General features: G+C 37.2%; 1 protein-coding gene and 1 non-coding gene across 2 annotated transcripts; both read right to left on the bottom strand.

The window, feature by feature from the left end:
- Window positions 1-246: 246 nt before the first annotated feature.
- Window positions 247-23132, bottom strand: LOC129555620 (mitochondrial import inner membrane translocase subunit Tim23). Its single transcript, XM_055425246.2, has 7 exons — window positions 22882-23132; window positions 20294-20352; window positions 12289-12382; window positions 11997-12081; window positions 9511-9569; window positions 7671-7781; window positions 247-769 (listed from the first exon to the last, which is right to left on the bottom strand). Exons 1-7 carry the CDS (start codon window positions 22985-22987, stop codon window positions 654-656), a joined length of 630 nt encoding a protein of 209 aa, XP_055281221.1. The 5' UTR covers window positions 22988-23132; the 3' UTR covers window positions 247-653.
- LOC129556039 (small nucleolar RNA SNORA74) lies at window positions 10093-10294 on the bottom strand. Its single transcript, XR_008685880.1, has one exon. It is a non-coding gene; the product is annotated as a small nucleolar RNA SNORA74 (small nucleolar RNA).
- Window positions 23133-23145: the final 13 nt, after the last annotated feature.

The following is a 23145-nucleotide window of genomic DNA, read 5'->3' as shown; positions in this document are numbered from 1 at the left end:
GTCATCTCTTTAATTGTCCCCAGTAAGACTGAGTTAATATTGTTCTAGCACAGTACACTAATGGTATAATAGTTAACCTGAAATATCTTGAGGTTGTTTAGTGTCAACTCTATTGGAGAAAAATTTTAACCTAGTTGCTAATACTGCCAGTAGCCCTTCACTTCATCACAAACATGAAAACATGCTTTGGCCTATGGGAGCAGAGATAAGTCAAGAGTAACTTTGGAGAAGCACCCACTATGTTAATGTTGGAGTTAGGACTTCAGTTCTATTTTCACCCTTTATTGGGAATACAGAGCAATATTACAGTCTTGGATCATTAAATGAACAAACGTGGCTGATAGAGTATTGACAAGCAAACCTGAATTCTGGGATTAAGTGGTTTTCCATAAGTGAGTAGGAGCAAAAACAGGTGCGAGATCTTCTTAAGAGAACCACATTACTCAGCCACCAAAGGGTGTTTTGTCTTCAACTCAATAATGGCTGGAAGGAGTGCCAGTCCTGGTCAACCATCCATGATCTTCATCACAGCAAATTGGAATCTCTAGTTTTTCAAATTAGTTGTAGCTAGAAGAGTAAATGCCTCCAGACTGACTTATAAATTGATGTGGGTGACTACTAAAGTGTCCTCCGTTTGTAAACTGGCAGAATCTTCATAGTGACTGTTGGAGCAGAGACCCTTTCATGTGCTCCCAGTTATTATACAGAGCATAGAGGCTCGTAAGTGTTAGTCCTGCTAGACCACCTCGTGCTACCCCTCGAAGACCACCTGAGAGAGGGAAAGAGAAAATATTAACAGACTTGTACTGCATGCTGTCCCATCAGAGGGTTAAGTAAGAGATTCGTAAAGCTGAGACACACTCTTCATATTTATGAACATTTCATCCCAAACAGAATAAGCTCTGAAAATAATAAACCAAGACTGAAATTCAGTAGAAAGATCCCCCCTAAATCACCTGCTTAATATGTAAACTATGTATCCACAGTAACCTTTTTTCACTTTTAATTTCAGTTATCAGCATGGTTTTTTGACTTTTCTCAATCTGACTTGATCCTAGGACATTTTTGGACAAGACTTTATGTTTATTATTGAAACCGCAGGCAGATCAGTAATTCCCTGCTAGTCATAATTTAGAACTTCACTGGCACTGTCAATTGATTGAAGGCGGTATGTAAACAAGGTGATACCCTCTTTGGAAACAGTATTAACAGGCTTTGGACTCTGCACAGGTCCTCTAAATATTAACTTTGAAGACTCAAGACAGTGGTGGGAGATAAGATGGCTGTAATCAACTTCTGAGTTGGGTGCTGATGAAGCACCAACTCTATTACCTATCCCTATTCTGATGTTTCAGAAAATTCGGACACGACTGAGTGAACTGAACTGAATGAGCAAAGACGTAACTTAGCATCATCATGTTGTTGTTTAGTCACTCAGTCGTGTCTGACTCTTTGTTGCGTCCACAAAGACTGTAACCTGCCAGGCTCCTCTGTCCATGGAATTCTCCAGGCAAGAGTACTGCAGTGGGTTGCCATTTCCTTCTCCAGGGGATCTTCCTGACCCACAGATCAAACCTGTGTCTCCTGCTTGGCAGGCAGATTCTTTACCACTGAGCCACCTGGGACGCTCCAAGCATCGTCGTACTAGTTGAAATGCAGAAACAAAATGTTTCAACCAGTTACCTGAAAATAGTCACCAAGTCTAGTAAAAGGAATGGGGCTACCCAAAGAAGCTTTTAAGAAATACTTGATGTTCTCTTACAGTTTCACAAGTAGTAGGGATAACAGACTTCAGGTAGTCTGTGTTGTATCTATGGAGTATTTGTTGCAAGTCATGTGTTAGGAAAGCAAAGGTCCAGTGGTTAAAGTATACCTTATTAGAAGCCCTTTAGCTACACTCCAGTAAGTTCCATGAAATTCAGTGACGCTGCTGAGTTAGAACACTTCAGACCAACCATTTCTGCAATGCACGTCCTGCCAGATGGCTTCAGATGATAGATTAAAGGGTTACTCCCTCTAGAAGCCTCTCTAGCCTGAAGACTTTAGATAGCTGACTGGCTTAGGTTTCAACTCTGAGGTACCCTAATTATCTCTCTTAAACAAACTCAAACAGAAACTGCAGGCATCATCTATAAACAGCCATCAAATATGTAGGAAGGAGATGATAAACATAAAAAATTAACCACAGTAAATGGGAGATATCACCTTCAAGTCTATCTCATCTCTATCTTGCCACACTTAAGATTAGGTGTGATAGTTGAATTTGCAACTGTATTCGATGTGGCTGAAAAATGGGCTGACAGCTTTATAATTAGACCAAATTTCTAGAAATGGAAAAAAATAAGCTATGAAGCCCAGGAAAAATAAATGCCATCTGCAACAGCATCACTATGGTTCACTTATTAGAGCTAAACTTTTTGAGTGTAACGAATTTCTTTAAAGGTTACAAAAACAGAAGACTCTCCAGTGTAAACTAGAAACAAAGATTTAAGAACTTTGGGACATCAGTGGCATATTAAGAGTCTCAATAATTTATCCCCTAGAATGCCTTCTACTTTCATACCAAAATGAAACAAACTTAGTACAAAACATAATTGTTTTGAAGATGTTAGCTCTCTCTCTCCAGATGTAGTGAACTGTATGCAGACAGACAGTTTGGACTGAAGAAGCTTGTGTATCTCTACTTGATGAATTATGCCAAGAGTCAGCCAGACATGGCCATCATGGCTGTCAACAGCTTTGTGAAGTAACTTTTTCTCAGGGACTCAAGAACAGTTTTTTCTCTCTCTGGAAGCCTTCTAAGAAGTGTCTCTTGATATGGTTAGCATCTGCATTGCAAATAAGCAATCTCTGTTCCAAAAGAGGGCTTCTAGAGAAGTATTGGCAACGAGTAGTAAGGTTCATGATTTAAGCAATCTGTATGCTGGCATTTATCATCCAGTTTAGACCATATGGTGAGCCTTCTGTCAGCTGGGCTTGGTACATCCTTGCCAGATGGGAGAAGAAAGCCAGGTGAAATGTCACTGTTAACTCTCCATGGCAGACAAAGGTTGGGCATTTCATTACAGTGTCAGTAACCTGGGGCCTTATCTATTTATCTTTGTAGAAAGTAGCTTATGTTTTAGAAGTAGTGGAAACTAGAAGCTGCCTTTTAATTTTGTTTTAATAAGTATTACAACAGTTGATTAACTTTTTTTTGTTATTATGGAAATTTTCAAACATGCTCAAGTAGAGGAAATAGTATAGTAAGTTCCTACATATCCACCTTGTAGTTTCAGTAGCTACCAACCTATGACCAGTCTTGTTCAACGTATACTCTCCAACTTATACTCTCAACTTATACTTATACTCTTGTTCAATTTACGCTTTCCTGACCCCCACCTCCTCTCCTACTGGATGATTTTAAAGCAAATTCCAAGCATTCTAAGGATGAAAAATCATTTAATCAACTGACCATCAAAGAAAGTCCTTAATACTATTGTATATCCAGTTAAATTTCTCATATGATTAGATATGATGAACATAATAATAAGGTTGTTTCTATTAGAAATTGGGATTGTTTTGTTTACTTCTTGTTTTTTTCCTGTCTGGAATTCAGTGTACGTTAGAAGCAAAAATCAGACGGCGTTTCTAAAATTAGCTGCTATTAAATTGTTTTGAAAAAATAAACATTATGCTTTCTTCTCATGGAAATTTGTTTTTGTATGTTTAGCTAAAAAATATACAGAATCAAAATAGCATTTCATTCTGTCTGGTGATTCATAGATGTATGATATCATTGAAAAGAATTTAGTTTACATTTTTTGAAAGTTAGCTTGTGCATAGGTTTATAAGGTTTAAAGATATTTTTTAATACAGGGCAATCTAAGGGCTATTCCTTCATGGTAAATGTTCTATTAATATTTGTACTGTATTTGGAGGCACTTGCTAGGAAAGGCGGAGAAGGCAATGGCAAGCCACTCCAGTACTCTTGCCTAGAAAATCCCATGGACAGAAGAGCCTGGTGGGCTGCAGTCCATGGGGTCGCTAAGGGTCGGACACGACTGAAGTGACTTAGCAGCAGCAGCCTTTTGTACTAGCCTTCTTTGAAGGCTAAGAAAAAATTGTTTCTAGCAGGACTGAGCAACTGTTTCTAGCAAGAAGATACCAAACATGTATGTATGATTTACTAATAATCACTAATCCTGACTCAGTGAAAGTTGTTCAGTCATGTCCAACTCTTTGTGACCCCATGATACAGTCCATGGAATTCTCCAGATCAGAATACTGGAGTGGGTAGCCTTTCCCTTCTCCAGGGGATCTTCCCAACCCAGGGATTGAACCTAGGTCTCCTGCGTTGCAGGAGGATTCTTTACCAGCTGAGCCACCACGGAAGCCTGACTCAAGGGTTGCCTTTTATTACGTTTTAGTTTTAACTCTTTCCAATAATGTCAGGGTTTTCCAGCTGGTTGATCCGTTAAAGAGTTTAACAGCCTTGGCTTTAGGCTTTCTGTAACAAAACAACCTTTGCCCAACTAAGTACAGGAAGTTGATTAGCAAATACACTTGCTCTGAACACAGTGGACCAAATGAGGCCAATGGTTAATCTTTATAAAGCAAAACAAACATGAGGCTTATTGTCACAGTTTTATCTTCTATTTTTTGGAACCTTATACAATTCTTCCAAAAAGGGCAAATGTCATCTCTTCTAAACCTGGGAAAATGAGGCCCAGAATATTTAAGTGCCTAGTTTATTTGGTATAGAGCTGATTACCAGCAGAGCTAACACACTGAACTGATAATTACTTTAGCACAGGGGTCAGCACCTTTTTCTTGAAATGGCTGGAAAATAAATACATTTTTTACCTGCATGTTGCTAAAGAATGTTTATCTTGCTATTTCTTGATTTTTCGATCCTACATATTGTAGGTACTTATATAACCATGTAAAATGTTAACTTTTAAAATGTAAAATACATTCTTAGTCTGCAAACTGTCAAGAGATAGGCATCTGGCCAGCAGGAGTCTGTTGCCCTTGTTTTAGAGGAACGGCTTTATCTACACACTGAGACAGCTTACAAATTCAACCAATTTTTGTACTATTTGTTTTCAAAAAATTCTCTTTAAAATTGTGATAAAATACACATAACATAAAATTTACCATTATTAAGTGTACACTTCAGTAGCATTAAATATATTGACACTGGGCTACCATCATCCATCTTCTTTCCTTAATGGTTTAGGCTGACTCTGGACTAAAGGAGTACCTAAACTGTTTTCCAAATCCTTGAATCTGGGAGTTTTTAAAATCAATTCCTGCCACGCAAAATTCTGTGCTTCGTCTTAAGTGGAGTCTAAACCAGAAATCAATAAAAGACACTGCTTTGCCTCTGTCAGCAATTTTGATGTGCTGAGTTAAACTAGCCAGTCAGGAACTGGGAACCAATGCTGGAATTCTGGGTCAGCAGATTATTTACCTCTTCTGTATTCCACAATTGCAATGGAAACTGAAATCTGAAAAAACGAAACTTAAATCTACTTGTCACCTGACAAAGAATTAATGAATATTATTTTTTGCTTTTTCTCTTCTGAGCCATGAGCATTCTCTTCCATAGTTTATGTTGGAGATGTCCCAGGCTGGGTTAAAGATGCTATTCCTGCAAGGAAGTCCTGGACACAGAAAGCTAGGTTCTCGTTTTTTTCCTGTGATAATCCCAAGTATTCAGCCTTCCCCTTTGTATCTTTAAAATAGTGTAATGTGTCTTAAATGAGGTGGGAATTCAGTACATTCTTACACTTAAGGCTGCCCCCAACACAGGAAATGCTGTAATGGCTGACCCTGAGTAAGAAAACAGGGACTGGTGAGGACTGAGCTGGAGCTTCAGTGTCCATCCACTGGGGTAGCAGCTCCCCCAATTCAGCTCCTGCCATTTGCTACCACATACAACGTGAGCTCTGTGTCTTCCATTTTTGCAAAAGAAGCTAAAATTTCCAGATTTTTGTGTGAAATCTCCTGTTCCTTAAATTTTACCTTGATCTTTCATAAACACATTTTGGGCTGATTAAATACTTGCTGGCTGAGTGCCACCTTTGTGGTGCCAATTAAGGTTTTAAACTTCTTTGTCCAACCCCAAAGATTTTCAGTGTGAAAGTATTTTTAGGTTTTTAATAAGGTTTTTCTATGCCAACATTTTTGTGTACATAAAAGATATTTACTGTCTTATTGTACCTAGGAGCTCTGTTGATGTGTATAGGAACATGCACGTGTTGCAGGAAGTCTTGTGAGTTCTTAGGGATATAATTCCAATTGTTATCCATTTTCAATATTAAAAAAGCCTCTTGCTCTCAGATATACCATGAAGTTTTAGATTTTATGATCCTGTAAGAAAGACTTCTCTCTCGTTTCTAGTAAAAATAAGGCAAAAATGCTACTTGATGTTTGTGATGGAGGAATTACATAAGAACAAAAATTACTTAATCAAGTGTCTGAAGCATAATAAAGCAATCAAACAAAAGTACTTTTCAGAGGCTTAAGTACAGAACATAAAAAGGAAATTATGGTATAAATTTAGGCAATTTAAAACAGAAATGGGAGAAAAATCTGGGACTGTCACTAGTTTTATGATCTTTTGAAAAAGAACATCTTAATAATGTGCTCTTCTGTAAAACTGGGGTGTTGTGATCATCATTTCACAGAGTTTAACAAGTTATATTAAGTGGTTATTACTGAGAATATAACCAAAACTCAGCAAATGTTCATTTCTTTTCCATCTTAGAGGACAAATTGATATTTGTTCTTCATCCAGGTAATTCTGATTCAACTCTTAGGATTTACTCCACCCCTGTTCATAACAGCATCATGCACCGTAGCCAAAGGCAGAAGCAATCCAAGTGTCCATTGACAGATGAATAAACAAAATGTAGTATATATGTATGATGGAGTATTATTCGGCCTTAAAAAGGAAGGAGGAGAAGGCAATGGCACCCCACTCCAGTATTCTTGCCTGGAAAATCCCATGGATGGAGGAGCCTGGCGGGCTGCAGTCAATGGGGTCGCTAAGAATCAGACACGACTGAGCGACTTTACTTTCACTTTCATGCATTGGAGAAGGAAATGGCAACCCACTCCAGTGTTCTTGCCTGGAGAATCCCAGGGACGAGGGAGCCTGATGGGCTGCCATCTATGGGGTCGCACAGAGTCGGACACGACTGAATCAACTTAGCAGCAGCAGCAAAAAGGAAGGAAATTCTGATACATGCTATACTGTTGAGAACGTCATGCTAAATGAAATAAGCCAGTCACACACAAAAAAACACTACACGACTCCACTTCCATGAGGTACCTCAAGGAATCAAATTCATAGAAACTAGAATGGTGGTTTCCAGGGGCTGGAGAAGGGGGAAAGACAGAGCTGTTGTTTAGTGGGCAGAGTTTCAGTTTTATAAGATGAAGAAAAGTTCTGGAGTTGCGTAATAATGTTACTATACTTAACATAATTGAACTGTACATTTAAATAGTTTGGATGGTCAATTTTATGTGTATTTTACGAAAATTAAAAAATAAAATCGCAAACTGTGAGATATCAAAGAACACTATACTACCAAAAAAAAATTCTTTTAAAAACTACAGTATGGCCAAAAAGCATACTTCAACTATATTAAAAGACAGTTTCACCATTTAATGATACCTACCTGTACATTTATACAACATGCCTGTCATGGTTCCAGCTGCTACTGTGTTAAGGTCATCTTCTGCACCTCTTGTTTTCTCAATGATGACACCAAATGCACTATAAAGCAAAGCTACAAGGGAAATGGAACTGATCAGTAATAAAAAAGTGAACTGAAAGTCAGTATGGCAATTATATTTAGATAAACACATTCTATAGACATCATGAGACATATAAACAATGATCACTGGAACACTGTTTGTAATAACAAAAGGCTAGCAACAAATCAAATGACTTTCAAGAGGGGACTGATCCAGAGAGACTTTCCACATAATGGAAAACTATGCACTCAAAATGCAGGAAGAGCTCTGTTCACTAACATGTAAAGGAGGCACATGTGTGTATGACTCTAGATAGGCAAAGAAAACGTTTGGAAAGAAAAGAAATTTATTAGCTGTTTATGGAAAGTAACACTGCGGAGACCCAGGAAGAATATCTTTTTCACTTCCATTTGTTAACAGCTGTACTTAGAATTTAGAAACAAAAGCAAAACACATGCATTTCTATTTTAAGAAAAATATGACTTCAAGACAATTGAGATTTAGTTTCTACACAAGTAAAAACTCTAATAGCACTATTTAGTTTTAACAGGTTTCCCCCCCCTAAATCGCCATTCTCTTATGCCTATGAAGATCAAATAGCCATGAATGCATTACCTCTTCTCCTGCCCTTTCTCAAAATTACAGCAAACAGCCTCACAACTCCTCTGCTGTAAGTTTTTATACTTCTACAAAGGCTCTTCTTCCAGTTTCAATTTATTTAACTGAAACTAAACTTGAGCAAAACATCATAACTGATCACATTATAAAGAAAACATACAGGGTAACTGACCATTCCAGCTTGCTCAGAATTGATATTTCTGGAACATCAACTAAACTGAGAATGTCCTGGGGCTCACTCTAGGTATGCAAGCAATCTCACAAGTATCGATATGGAGGAGGGTGACTGCAAGGGGGAGGGGTATTGGGGGCACAAGCAGCACATGGAAGTAGCCATTTACTAGACTAGGATCCCAAATGCAAATCTGACTTTCCAAGTGTGAACATGTACTGCTTCCAAAGCCTATGACAAGGCTAGGATCTCTGTCACACAAGAGGCTTTTCTTATCTTTTGACAAGCTACCTACATTTTCTCTTACTAACTGCTACCAGTTAGACTTTCAGATAAAGAAAACTTTGGTTGAGGGCATAAGTGCCGTAAGTAAGATTCTTATATAAGTCATGAATAATCAAAAGAGTCAATCATTCATAAACACTATAGTATGAAAGCATTTGTTCCTAAGTACTACTAAATTATACCTTCCTTAGAACTGCAAATATTTCTAATATCTACAAAGGCTCTGTTGCAACTCAGGCAATTAGTCTGGGAAATCTCATTAGGTAAACAGGATGATGAATGGGCTATTAGGAAAACATATCAGGAGGGCGGGATTCCTCATCATATCTACTACAGAACCTTGAACTTTTCCTAACACAAAAACATTTGCCTTGGCACTAAACTATCTGGATTTCACTGAGTTAAAATATGATTTATTTGCTGTCTTGGATAGGAGAGTATGTAGTGTTTAAAATATTTAGAAAAGAGTATATTCACAATGGTATTAGTACCTGGCATTATTTTGGTATATATCAATAGTTTATGATCTTTTCCTAAGTAGTATTTACACTACTCACCAGAGTGGATTTAAACATAATTATGAACATCCCAGCACCAGAATTTTAGTTGATCAAACTGTTCATGATATGTGTACATTCTTTCTTTGCAATGATAATGATTTATTATAAAGTGAGATATCTACTTACCCAGAGAACCTAGTGTATTAGCCCAAAGTGCCCCTTGTCTAGTCACCATATTCAAGATCCTACCAGGGCAGAAACAGAAAGAATCTGTATTTAGAACCAGTATTTCTTTAGTATTTAGAAAAAGCATATAACAGCAATTTAAAATGTATAAACACAATATCCAAAGTTTTCTAATTTTATTTTTTTAATTTTAAAACTTAACACCTCCTTAGAATTCAATAAGGATTGTTTTTACTTTACATAAGGGAAGGTTAGGTTAAAAACTCCCAATGTTTTAGGGCAATGCGTCAAGAAAATTCTAATTACTAAGTACATAAAATTATTAAATATATAAAAGGTTTGAATGATATCCTGGAATGTATCTTACAAAGAAGTTTACAGAAACTGATCTATGTTAAAAAGAAAAAGACATTATAAGAGACAAACTAGCTTATAATTAGTTTCTTTTATGTGTGTGTGGGGGTGGTATATTCTTAGAATATTAAGAAGAATCAAAGTGTGGAATACAAAGCAAAATAAAAGACAAATAGTCAAAGAGAAGGAAAAAGCCATGTAATTAGAATACCTGAAGAAAGTGTACTCTGTGTTTGCTCCCAGACTAGAACTAAGCAGCCAAAGTGAATGCTTAGCACACTCTCAAGGAAGCACAGCTCTGCCCTCACCAGTGCCAGACGTCACCAGAACAGTGATGAAGGCAACTGGAGAAGAAGACAGAACATTCATCTCCCAGCAGCGTAACACTGTTACAGGAATGGTTCTGTCCCGACAGCTGACTACTGCTGGGAACCACAGAATTACAATACCAAGCAGTAAAAGAACCCATTTAAATTAATGCTCAATAATAACAAAAATCTGTATTACTTCTAAAGGATTATTTAAAAAATTAGTAATGATTACAAATATTGTTAATTAATTGCTACATGTTTACTAATATGTTAAGTTTAGCACTTAATTATTTTTCATTTGTGATAAGTTTCTAAAACTATTAATTTTCATTATTGTATTGCTGGTGGCACTGCAAAGTGGCAAAGTTCTTTGGAACATGATTGGGCAACATACTTTCATTTACTGTGTCCTTACCTACTTCCCACTGTAATCATCTCTCTATAGATTAAAGGCAGAAAGTAGGGAAACTTACCCAAGATCCCAATAAGTAATGAAACTGGGCTTTGAAACTACATAGATCTTTTCTGGCCTGAAACCCGATTATCCTTCCATTTTTAAAATGCTATCTGTTCAAAAAATCAGAATGAGTGTATAAAAAAATTGACGTTTAAGATTTAAAAAATCTGACTTTCAGAAAGAAAACTAATTCAACTCTCTCAAAAATTTAAAAACTATGATGGTTTTAAGAAACAAAGATGATTTTTTCTAAGAGACCTTCCAAATTGTTCTTTAATAATATGATGCTGGGGATTTGTTTCAAAATAATATGGGAGGTAAGAAAGAGATGGGATACAATTGTTCCTGGTGCTGGTTAACTGAACTTGGGTTATGGTTCACAGCTGTTCACTGCACTATTTTGTCTACTTTTGTATATATTCAAAACTATCCATAACACACACACAAAAACTGGAGGTAAAGAATGAATATTATGAATATAAATACAAAAAATATTCAAGGATCTGAGCTTGTAAGGGCAGTGATCCATACAGTAACAAGAAGGTGAAAAGTTTGACAGGCCTTCAGGTTTCCCAAGATCTAATTCTAACACACCTGCTGCCATCTGCTGGCTAAGGAAAATAAAGCTTAAAGACATGAGCTACTGAAGAACACATACTGTGTCCTTCCACTCATATGAAGCATAAAAATACGCTTTTTTCAAAAAAACTAAATAACATATTGTTTAAGGAACAGCAAAAGGAACTGGTTATGTTTATTTCTTAAGCAGGGTGAAGATACACATTATGTACACTTTCTGACTTTTTAATTTGCACTTTCCCTTCTCTACAAACCAGTTTCCTAAGATAAGACTATCTTACTCCTTTCAGAACTACCTCTAAGTTCTAGGAATTTCATGGAAATTTTCTGCACCTTTGCATTTCAGAAATGGAGGGTGAAGTTAATGAGAAATTCAATCAAATGACAGCAGATTTAGTAATGACTCTTATGTGCTTCTTATTTCTTCACTTACCATGTCCTATGGTTTTGCACAGACCTGAACAATCCAAATAATGTACTAGTAATTCAACAATTTGAAAAGCATGTAATATAGGCCTGCAAAATAGAACAGGTGTAGCTGAGAAGTTAGGTTGGAATAGCCCCAGCTGATGGACACTGATTAAAAAATCACTCCTTCCAAAAGCTTAGACCCAGCAACTTGATTCCTAAATTCTTTTTATAATGAATAAGGGGAAAACACCAGCAAAAAAATTGACCAAAAATTATACAGTACTCTAAATATTGTAATCTTAAGGTCGTGCTCATCAAGCCAACAGAGTAGAGATGAATACTCAAACATCAGTATGTCATTACATGAGACTTACTGTACATTTCTTGGTTTGGACCAGGCCATGTTCTGGGTTTCCTTCAATCCTAGCCGTAGACCATTCATTGCCCCAAATGCAGCCCCTGGCAAATCATAGTAATAATTCATTCAAATAATCAGCTTTATTTTAAAGAACAATTACACTTGATTCTTTCTCATTTAACAAGAAAAAATGTAAATAATGATTTTTTAAAAAACCACCCTGAAGCTATTATTTTAATTGCCTTGGATTTTAAGCACTTTTGACTACTTGGATTTAGGACACTTAAAAACCATATATAAATACCAACCTGTCATACAACATCCTCCAATGGTAAAGAAGGCCAGTTCAAATCTCCCCCGGGTTTTATTAGCTCCAGTTGGTAAAATAAACTCATCGGTATCCTACAGGAATAACAATGAAAATCAAGTTCAGCTCCCCTCAACATACGTATTATACTTGCAAAGTGTTTAATTTTTCCAAGGAGTTTTTCACAGAATGTAAAACATAAATTAAGTAAAACTCCACTATACTTTGTCAAACAAAGATAAAACTTTCTGCAACAAAAGCAACATGTAAACCAAAGTGAAATGAAATACATAACATACAGTTATGCTCATTAGTTCTTAGAGAAATTCTAGCTCAGAATTTAGCTTCTCAATGTAAGTTTGATAGATTATACGTAATTTGCCTTCACGATAAATCTGACAATTTAAGAGTGCCATCTCTACAGAAAGGCAAACTGAAAGCTATGAGAGGTAACAAAAAAACCAGTCTGGAAAGAGAAAATAACTCATTCTGTAGCTATTAATACTATTTATCAACCACCACTTTACTGTATGTAAGACCAAATGATCATAAAAAACAAGCAGAAACTATACAAGACTGGATCACTTACACAAGGGGAAAAACACCACTTTAACAGTTTAACTGTTTGGAGGGCATATATTCCTTTTATAATCTCGGAAAGCTACTAGAAGGAAAGCTACCCTCCTTCTAGTAAATGCATACACAAAATTTGGTATGAACTCCCTGCCCTGAAGATCACGCAAGAATCCTAGGTTGAGAAGCATCACTGTAAGAGCACAACAGGATTGATTTTGCAATACAATATACTTTTATGAAGAACAAATACATTTCTGCCAAGCTTTCCATAAAAAAAATAGCTAAAATAAGCTCCTGAACTATAGCACACATCCTTAACAAAAAATGCTAACAAATAAACATCCCTTTGGCAAACACTGACCTTTGGTAAATGCATTTATGACCAGGAAGACTGCCTCTGCACTAGTTTTGATTTCTGGCTTGTGCATAAATTCTTACCAAAAATTGTACAAATAAACTCACTCATGTACTCTCATCACACAGAAATGGTCTGCTGAGCAATGATAAGCAAATCTGAATAGATTCTATGTCTAAATATATTAAACATATATTTGTAAATTCTGAGTGCTTCTGGACTTTTCAAGTAATGACTTAGTTTTAAACTGTGCTTCTTGTTTAAGGTTTTTAGGAATGCTGTATTTAATATGATGAGGTAAACAATATGATTATTTATAATCCAGAAATGGATCCTAATACAAACAGGGGGAAAAAAAAAGATGGTCATAATCAACATTAGTAGGTACAAGTGCATGTTATCACTAAATCACTCTTCAGTTAGTGAGTCAACCTTGAATTCCTGAGATATCCAACAATTACTCTTTGATGTTGTGTGTGCATTAAGTAGCTCAGTCATGTCTGACTCTCTGCGACCCATGGACTGTAGCCAGTCGGCTCCTCTGGCCGTGGGATTCTCCAGGCAAGAATACTGGAGTGGGTTGCCATGCCCTCCTCCAGGGGATCTTCCTAACCCTCTGGTGTGTCCTGCATTGGCAGGTGGGTTCTTTACCCTTAGTGCCACCTGGGAAGCCCTTTGGATGTTGTAAACTGAGTTTGTTTTTTTTTTTTTGCAACTTTATTTGTGTTGAATCAGCAACTTCTCCAAAACAAACAAACAAAAAACCCCAAACAAACAGAATCAAAACCCCACAAACAACAAAAAACTGAGGGCTTAAAATGTATAACCCCTAATTTCAAATGTTTGTATTCATCAGACCACTCTTATTTCCATAGGCTTTTGAATAATAATAACCTGATCTAATAAAATAAACTCAGGTAGTATTTTTTTTTTTACATGTACTGATTTGGTTTAAGATTTCATTAAAAAAATTCCCACTTTATTTAATGATCTCTTATAATTTGTAACTTCTCACACAGTAGTTTTTATGGAGTTCAAAAACTAATTACTTGTTGCTTTTACATATAAATCTTTAATTTGTGCTCTGATCTATGCTCCTGATTACAGAAGTGCATACAAAGAAGCAGGCAGCCATTGCTGTTGTACCCTCCCCACCCCTACTTATTCCCAGGGTTCTGAAGAAAAGCTGGGAGCTGGTCCCCTTATTGTTTCCTCCTTCATGAACTAGACATTAAGGACTAGAACATTCAAAAGCAATTTATCTAAAGGGAAAATTAGAAAGAGACAACACACGTCCAGGAAAAAAGTGTAGGCTCTGAAAAGAACTGAGAAGAGCTTAAGTTTATACTTCAGCCTGGTCCTCAACACAAAGATAGCCTGATGATTAAAAAACCAAACACAATAACCAAATAAAAGCAAACCCTCAGGGAAAGCAGGAGAATCTGATCTCCAGAGTTAACCACATTATTAGAAATGTCTGGTTTTCAACAACAAAAAAATCACAAGGCAAATGAAGAAATAGGAAAGTATGGGCCATTTAATGGAAAAAAAAAAAATCAACAGAAATGTCCCTAAAAAACACCTGATAGTAGATTGACTAGGCTTTAAAATGAAAGCCTAGATCTAAATGACTTTAAAATAACTGTCATAAAGATGTTTAAAGACCTAAAAAAGATGTGGAGAAAGTCAAGACAATGTATGAACAAAATGGAAACAGAAAACCTAGAAAGAAACCAAAAATAAATTCTGAAACTGAAAAGAACAACAGCTGGTAAATTCACTAAATGGATTCAAAGATTTGAGCAGGTAGAACAGACAATCACCAATTGTAAGACAGTAGAAATTACTGAGTCTTAGGATCAGGAGGAAATATGATTGAACAGAAGTGAACAGAAAGCCTAAAGGATCTGTGTGATATCACAAAGCAGACTAAAATACAGACTGTGAGAGTCACAGGAGAATGTTCAAAGAAACAATGGCCGAAAACTTCCCAATTTGATAAAAGAGATGCAAGTGAACATTCAAGAAACTCAATAAACACCACGTAAGATACATTCAAAGAGACCCATACTGGGATGGATTAAAATCAAAAGTTTTGAAAGCTACAAAGAGAGATTCTTGAATACAGCAAGAGAGAAGCAACTTACATATAAGGATCCTCAATAAGATTATCAATTTCTCAAGAGAAACTTTGGAGGCCACTAGGAAGTGGGCTGATATATAAAACTGTCCTTCAAAAATAAAGGAGATATTAAAAATTCCCAGAAAAATAAAAACTGAGTGAGTCTGTGACCACTGGACTTGCCCTGCAAGATATGAAGGGAGTCCTGCAAAGTACAATCAAAGGACACTAGACAGTAACTCATAGCCTGATGAAGGCACAAAGAGTGCAATAAAAGCAAATAAATGGGCAATTATGAACGTACTACTGTAGCTTATGTTTTGGACTCCACCTTTGTATTTATACATAACTTTAAATTTTAAAAGAATTATTAGATTATGTTTTTGAGCACATGATGTATAAAGATACAATTCTGTGACATCAACAATTGAGGGGGCAGGGACAGTTGGTAAAGGAGCAGTATTTTTGTATGTTACTAAAGTTAAACTGGTATAAATTCAAATTAGTGTTATAACTTTAGAAAACTGCTATAGATATATACAAAAAAAAAAAAGGATTATGTGAAAGGAATTTAAACAATTCCCTACAAAAAAATCAAACACAAAAGAAGTTATTAATGTAAGAAGGGAGAGAGAAAAAATTTAGGTTACAGAAAATGAAGAGCAAAACACCAAAAATCTCTCCTTAGCAGTAACCACTTTAAAGTGTATTCAACTCTCTAGACAAAAGACAGATTAGTGCAATGCACTCAGAGATGTGATCCATTTATATATATGGTGCCTACAACAAAGACACCAAAAGATTGAAAGTGAAAGGATGGAAAAAGGTATTCCATGCAAATAATAACAAAAAAAGCAGGGTGGCTGTACTAACATTAGAAAATAAAAGGTTTATAAGAAACAAAGAATGGTATTATATCAATAAAGTTTCAACACAGAAAGAAAATACAATTATAAACATTTACTCATCTAGTAACAGACCATCAAAATATATTAAGCAAAGTGTCAGTCACTCAGTCATGTCTGAATCTTTGTGATCCTATGGACTGTGGCCCACCAGGCTCCTCTGTCCTTGGATTTCCCAGGCAAGAATACTGGAGTGGATTGCCATTTCTTTCTCCAGGGGATCTTCCTAACCCAGGGATTGAACTCACATCTCTTGCATTGGCAGGCAGATTCTTTACTGCTGAGCCATCAGGGAAGACCCCATAATAAAGATTAGAGCAGAGATAAATGAAATAAATTACTGAAATCAGAATTGAAGGTGAGGATATCACTACTGATTCTAAAGAATTAGGATTATAAGACACTGTCATTAACAACTGTATGCCAACAAACTGAATGTCCTTGATCAAATGCACAAATTCCTAGAAACACAAAACTCACCAAGAAACAGAAAATCTGAAGAGATCAATAAGAAGACTGAATCACTAATTAAAAAGAAAAAAATCTCACAACAGAGAAAAACCCTGGACCTGATGGTTTCACTGGTTCAGTTCAGTTCAGTCACTCAGTCATGTCCAACTCTTTGCGACCCCATGAATTACAGCACGCCAGGCCTCCCTGTCCATCACCAACTCCCGGAGCTCACTCAAACACATGTCCATCGAGTCGGTGATGCCATCCAGCCATCTCATTCTCTGTCGTCCCTGTCTCCTCCCACCCCCAATCCCTCCCAGCATCAGAGTCTTTTCCAGTGAGTCAACTCGTCGCATGAGGTGGCCAAAGTACTGGAGTTTCAGCTTTAGCATCAGACCTTCCAATGAACACCCAGGACTGATCTCCTCTAGAATGGACTGGTTGGAGCTCCTTGCAGTCCGAGGGACTCTCAAGAGTCTTCTCCAGCACCACAGTTCAAAAGCATCAATTCTTCGGTGATCAGCTTTCTTCACAGTCCAACTCTCACATCCATACATGACCACGAGAAAAACCATAGCCTTGACTAGATGGACCTTGGTTGGCAAAGTAATGTCTCTGCTTTTTAATATGCTATCTAGGTTGGTCATAACTTTCCTTCCAAGGAGTAAGTTTTAGCAAACATTTAAAGAACTAACCCCCAATCTAGGAGTTCCCTGGTGGCCTAGTGGTTAGGATTCCAGACTTTCACTGACATGGGCTGGGTTTACTCTCTGGACAGAGAAGCTGTGGAGCACAGATGGAAAAAAAACAAAACCCCCCAAAACCCTAATACCAATCCTCAAACTTTTCCAAAAACCTGAAGTGGAGGAAATACTTGCAAAATTTCATGACTCTGTGTGTGAGGCAAGTATGATCATACCAAAGCCAGACAAAGACACTACAAAAAAACTACAGACCAAAACCCCCTATGAACATTAATGTAAAATCTTAGATCAAAATTCTAGGAAACCAAATCCAGCAGCATATTCAAAGGGTTATACATCATGACCAAGTGGCACTTATTCCTGGGTTGCAGGATGTCCTAATAAATGACAACTCATCAATATAATACACCATATTAACAGAACAAAGGGGGAAAAAAACCCCCACATGACCATCTCAATTGATGCAGAAATAATATTCGACAAAATCCAACATACTTTCAGGATTAAAAACTCAACAAACTAGGGACAAAAGGAAACTACCTCAACACAATAAAAAGCATACATGAAGAACTCACAGCAAATACCATATCCAAAGGTGAAAGACTGAAAGATTTTCCTCTAATACACAGGAACAAGGCAAAGATGCTCATTTTTTTTGGTCACTTCTATTCAACACAGTATTAGGATTTCTAGCCAGAGCAATAGGAAAGTAGAGTGAAAAGGCACCCAAATTAGAAAGAAAGAAGTAAAAAAAAATTTTATAGATGATCTTATATGTAGAAAATTCTAAAGTGCACAAAAAACCCTGTTATAACTAATAGATAAATTCAGCAAAGTAACAGGATACAAAGTCAACAGAAAAAGCAGATGCATGTCTACAAACTAACAATAAACAATCCAAAAAGGAAATTATGGAAACAATTCCACTTACAATAGAATCAAAAAGAATAAGAATACTTAGGAATTAATTTAATCAAGGAGGTAAAAGTCTTGTACAAGGAAACCTGTAAAACTTGCTGGAAGTAATTTAAAAAGACAGAAATGAAAACATATTCCATATTCATGAATCAGACTTAATATTGCTAAGATGTCAATATTACCCAAAACAATCTACAAATTCAATAATTCCTATCAAAACTGGAACCGACATTTTTGCAGAAACAGATGAACCCATTTCAAAGGTCAAACGGAATTTAAACAAACTCCAAAGAATCAAAACAATCTTGAAAAATGAAGAACAATCCTGAAGGACTCACACTTGCTGATTTCAAAACTTACTGAAGCTACAATAATCAATAAGTCTGAATGTATGCTGGTGTGGTGCTAGTATACATACAGACATGCAGATCAACAAAATAGAATAGAGTCCAGAAATAAACCTTTGCACATATGGTCAAATGATTTTTGGCTAGAATATTAAGGCCATGACACAGGGAAAAGACAGTCTTTTGAGCAAACGGTACTATAAAAACTGGACAGCCATATGAAAAAGAGTGAAGTTGGATCTTTACCTAACACCACATACAAAAATTAACTCAAAATGGATCAAAGATTTAAATGGAAGACCCCAAACTGTAAAACTCTTAGAAGAAAACACTGTGGAAAAAGCTCTGTCGTAACTCATTTAGCCACAATTTCTTGGATATGACACCAAAGGCAATAAGTGATCAAACACAAATATTGGCCTTCGTGATTTTTATGCACCAAAAGACAACATCAAGAGTAAAAAAGCAACCCACAGAATGGGAGAAAATACTTGCAAGTCATATATCTATAAGGGATTGATACTCAGAATATACAGAGAATACCTAAAATTCAACGTAAATCAAATGAACTGATTCAAAGTTGGATAAAGGAATTGAACAGACATTTTTACAAAGATACACAAATGGCCAATAAGTACATGAAAAGTTGCTCAACATCACTAATTATTAGGGAACGCATATCAAAACTACAGTAAGTCACCACTCCACAGTCATTTTAATAATGACTCTCAAAAAATTCCAGATAATAAAAACTGTTGGTGAGAATGTGGAGAAACTGGAACCCTTGTGCACCGTTGGTGGGAATGTAAAATAGTACAGGTGGAGTGGAAAACAGTATAGCAGTTTCTCAAAAAATTAAAAACATGATTACCATATGCTAAGACAATTCTACTTTTGAATATATAATCAAAAGAATTGAAATGAGGATCTGGAAAAGGTATTTATACACCAAAATTCACAGTGGCACTAGTCACCATAACTAAAACATGGAAGTAATCCAAGTGTCCATAGGACACGTGAATGGATAAGCAAAATGGGATATTATGCAGCCTTAAAAAGGAAGGAGATTCTGACACATACTACAATAGATATGAGCCTTGAGGGCATTATGCTAAATGAACTAAATCAGTCACAAAAAAATAAATACTGTAGGATTCTACTTATTTGAGGTACTCAAGAGTGTTCAAAAATCATAAGACAGAAAGCAGAAGGGTGGTTGTCAGGAACTGGGAGGAGGATGGAAAAAGGAGTTACTGTTTAATGGGTATAGTTTCAGTTTTACAACATGAAAAGCATGGAACTGGTAGGTGGTAATAGCTATACAGTATTAGGAATGCAACCACTAAACAGTACAGTTAGAGATGGTAAATTTTGTTAATTTTATCACAACCTTAAAAAAAAATGAAAAAACAAAACAAAAAACCAACCAAACCCCCAAATCCTTTAATCAACTAGTGTCAGGAAGAGATGCAAGGCAAATCCCTAGAGTTTGTGAGGGAAAAAGGGTGAATGAGGACCAGAAACTTGATGCCTCTAGAAGCACATATCACAGATCAAGTCAACAGAGGTACCTACGGTTATTTTTTTAAATGGTAAGGTAGAGGACCAGACTAATAAAATTCTTACCTGTATGAGATACCGTGGATCCACATTTAAATAAGGAGACAGAGGATTCATACCAGTTACTAGAGAGAAAACAAAGCAATATATTGCAATAAAAATTTAATTATTTCATTTAGTATTAATTTTGCTCTTGATTCTTCAATGTGTTCTGCAATTCTGATTTACAATGCATGCAAATTTTTCTCCCACTTTCCTTGCCTTATCCTTCCTGTCTGGCAGTTTAGGGGCTGATTCCTCCTGGCGCCCTCAATCCTGCACTGGTGTTTCAGGCTCTCATATCAAGACACTGGCAGTAACATGGACCAAATAATTGAAGTAGCAGGAAGCATAGCCCAGTTCAACTATAAAGCTAATTTCCTTCTACTTTACTACAAAAATACCTAAAAATTGTGTGTCTGTGTGTGTGTTAGTTGCTCAGTCATGTCCGTCTCTTTGTGATCCAATGCACTGTTAGCCCACCAGGCTCCTCTGTCCATGAATTCTCCATGCAAGAATACTGGAGTGAGGTGCCATTCCCTTCTACAGGGGATCTTCCTGACCCAGGGATCAAACCTGGGTCTCCTGCATTGCATGCAGATTCTTTACTGTCTGAGCCACCAGGGACTACACAGATTGCAAAGTAAGACTTACAAGAGACAAATCAATTTCATGAAGGGGAAAAAAAAATCATTTCTGTCATGTGTTGTGTATAAATATCTTAAGGAAATTCCTTCAGATCTAAGTGTTGACAGTTGCTGACAAAGTTGATTTATATAATAGGGAATTCTATCACCAGGATGGGAGTCAGGGCAAAAGAAAACAGGAGCTCTCCGAGGGCCAGACTTGAATTCCACTACCTTTGAAGACAGAAAAATCTGTCAAGGAAAAATCAACTTCCTCACGTTTTAAATTTAATCTTTGGATCCTCTGTATCTCAGATGATTGTTCTCAAATCTATCCATTACCCAGGACTCTGGTCTTTTCATCAGTTCAAAGTCCTATTAGTTCTATATCCAGTATCTATCTTGAATTGTTACTTACCATCTTTATTGCTACCACCCTAGTCCAATCACTACCTAACTGGACTCCTTACTTGCTACAGTCTCTCCAATTCACTTTCTAAATGGTAATTAAAGTGATTTTTTTCAGAAAAGGAAATCAATCTAAATGGCTTCCATTTACACCTGTAACTAAGTCCAAACTCCTTATAAAACACTTCATTAGCTGCCATTCCTTCCCCTCTAATCTCAGTATCTCCAGCCTCACCACCTTCCTTGTAGACTGTAGACACAATGGCCTAAGAGCTGTTCCTTAAACATGTACCTCCCCTCAGACATTTGAATGGTATTCAGATCACAGCTCAAATGTCAACAACGCTGAGTAGTTTTTCCTGGGCCATTTTTAAATGGCTTCAGCTCCCATTTGGAGAAGGAAATGGCAACCCACTTCAGTGTTCTTGCCTGGAGAATCCAAGGGACAGGGGAGCCTGGTGGGCTGCCATCTATGGGGTCGCACAGAATCAGACACAACTGAATCGACTTAGCAGCAGCTCCCATCACCATCTCAAAATCCTATTTGCCTTAACACACTTACCACAAACAGAAACACTTTACTTACTTACTTGGCTCACTTCAATGGAGTGGAAGCTCTGTGAAAACATCAATCATTTTAAAAAATATAACCGCTGCAGTCCTGCACCCAGAATACTCCATCTCAAGTACTCAATGAATAGTGTTTACTCCTTGATCTCTTAATTCACCTTGAAATCTTAATATAACAATGACTTTTCACATTAAGGCAGTGCCCTTTGTGCTCCGAAACTCATGAACTAGCCATATTCTATAACTTATTATATGCAAACTATGTTCTAGATCCAGTTTTGACACAGGTGGCACTAGGAACTTTAAAATGAGTTGTTTTTGAGCATAAAAGACCTAAAGAAAGAGTAAAAAGGTTCTCAAGATAAAACAGTTTTATAAAGCTCTTATCCTTCACCAACTTCCCACTATCTTTAAGTCCACGTTTTACTCATCCAGGTGAATACCCACAGTTAGAAAGTTCCAAAGATCTGGAATACATATTCGTGGTATTTAGGAGAGGGCGCAGGCAGGGTATTCGTGCCTCGGCACCCTATAACTTGAATGTTTCCCTTCCTAAAATTCTTTCCCGGCTTCTTTTTCATATCTATAAAAACGTTCAGTTTTCCTCCAAGTTTCTCCACTTGTCTGGACGCACATTTCTTTCTCACCTGTATGCATTATTACAGAGTGTTTTGCCCTGAAGGCTACTACTTCGTGGTTTAGAATATGTGACTTTGTGTTAAAAAGTTACCCATGGGCTCGATATGTGGGAGGAACGGTAAGGCAAGAATATAAAAGGAAAAAAACATGCAGTATCTCCTGGATCCAAGTCAGCCACAGAGAGCTTCTCCGGATCCACGGCTCCAAACACTCGTTCAGTGTTGGAAAATGCAGACACACTAGCCCCACTACTGGTTCTGAAGCTTGCCACAGCAGCAAAAAAAAAAAGAGAGACAGAGAACAGGGCACACCGCACGTGGGGTGGTCGCAAGAACCAGTGAGAAATGTTCGCAGGCTAGGCCTGATACTTACGCGGGACTCCAGCCAAATCCGCGTGCGAGTAGCCTGCTCCGCCGGCTCCAAAAAAGCCGGCCAACCCCCCAGTGGTTTTGTTGCCACTACCCCCGCCGCCCTCCATGGTGTCGCAGCAAACTGCCCGTCTGCTTCTCCCCGCCGCCTCAGGCCGAGATAGTCTGCTCGGCCGTCGCTCCTCAGTAACAGCGGGGAGATCCGCTTTACCACCGGCTCCTTCACACGCTGACCTTCCGGGCGCCGGTGCTTGCTAACCCTCACACT

This window comes from Moschus berezovskii, chromosome 12 (assembly GCF_049115385.1).
Source record: "Moschus berezovskii isolate FMDL1 chromosome 12, NW_MosBer_1.0, whole genome shotgun sequence".
Classification (NCBI taxonomy): domain Eukaryota; kingdom Metazoa; phylum Chordata; class Mammalia; order Artiodactyla; family Moschidae; genus Moschus; species Moschus berezovskii.
Note: the sequence above shows the minus strand (reverse complement) of the source record. Positions and strands in the feature narration are given on the sequence as shown.

Coding starts and splice junctions, on each gene's coding strand:
- LOC129555620 (XM_055425246.2), bottom strand. CDS start 22,987: ATGGAGGGCGGCGGGGGTAGTGGCAACAAAACCACTGGGGGGTTGGCC. Junction 12,082..12,288: donor TGGAGGATGTTGTATGACAG/GTTGGTATTTAT, acceptor ATGATTTGCCAG/GGGCTGCATTTGGGGCAATG. Junction 9,570..11,996: donor TCCAAACCAAGAAATGTACA/GTAAGTCTCATG, acceptor CTGCCCTGGTAG/GATCTTGAATATGGTGACTA.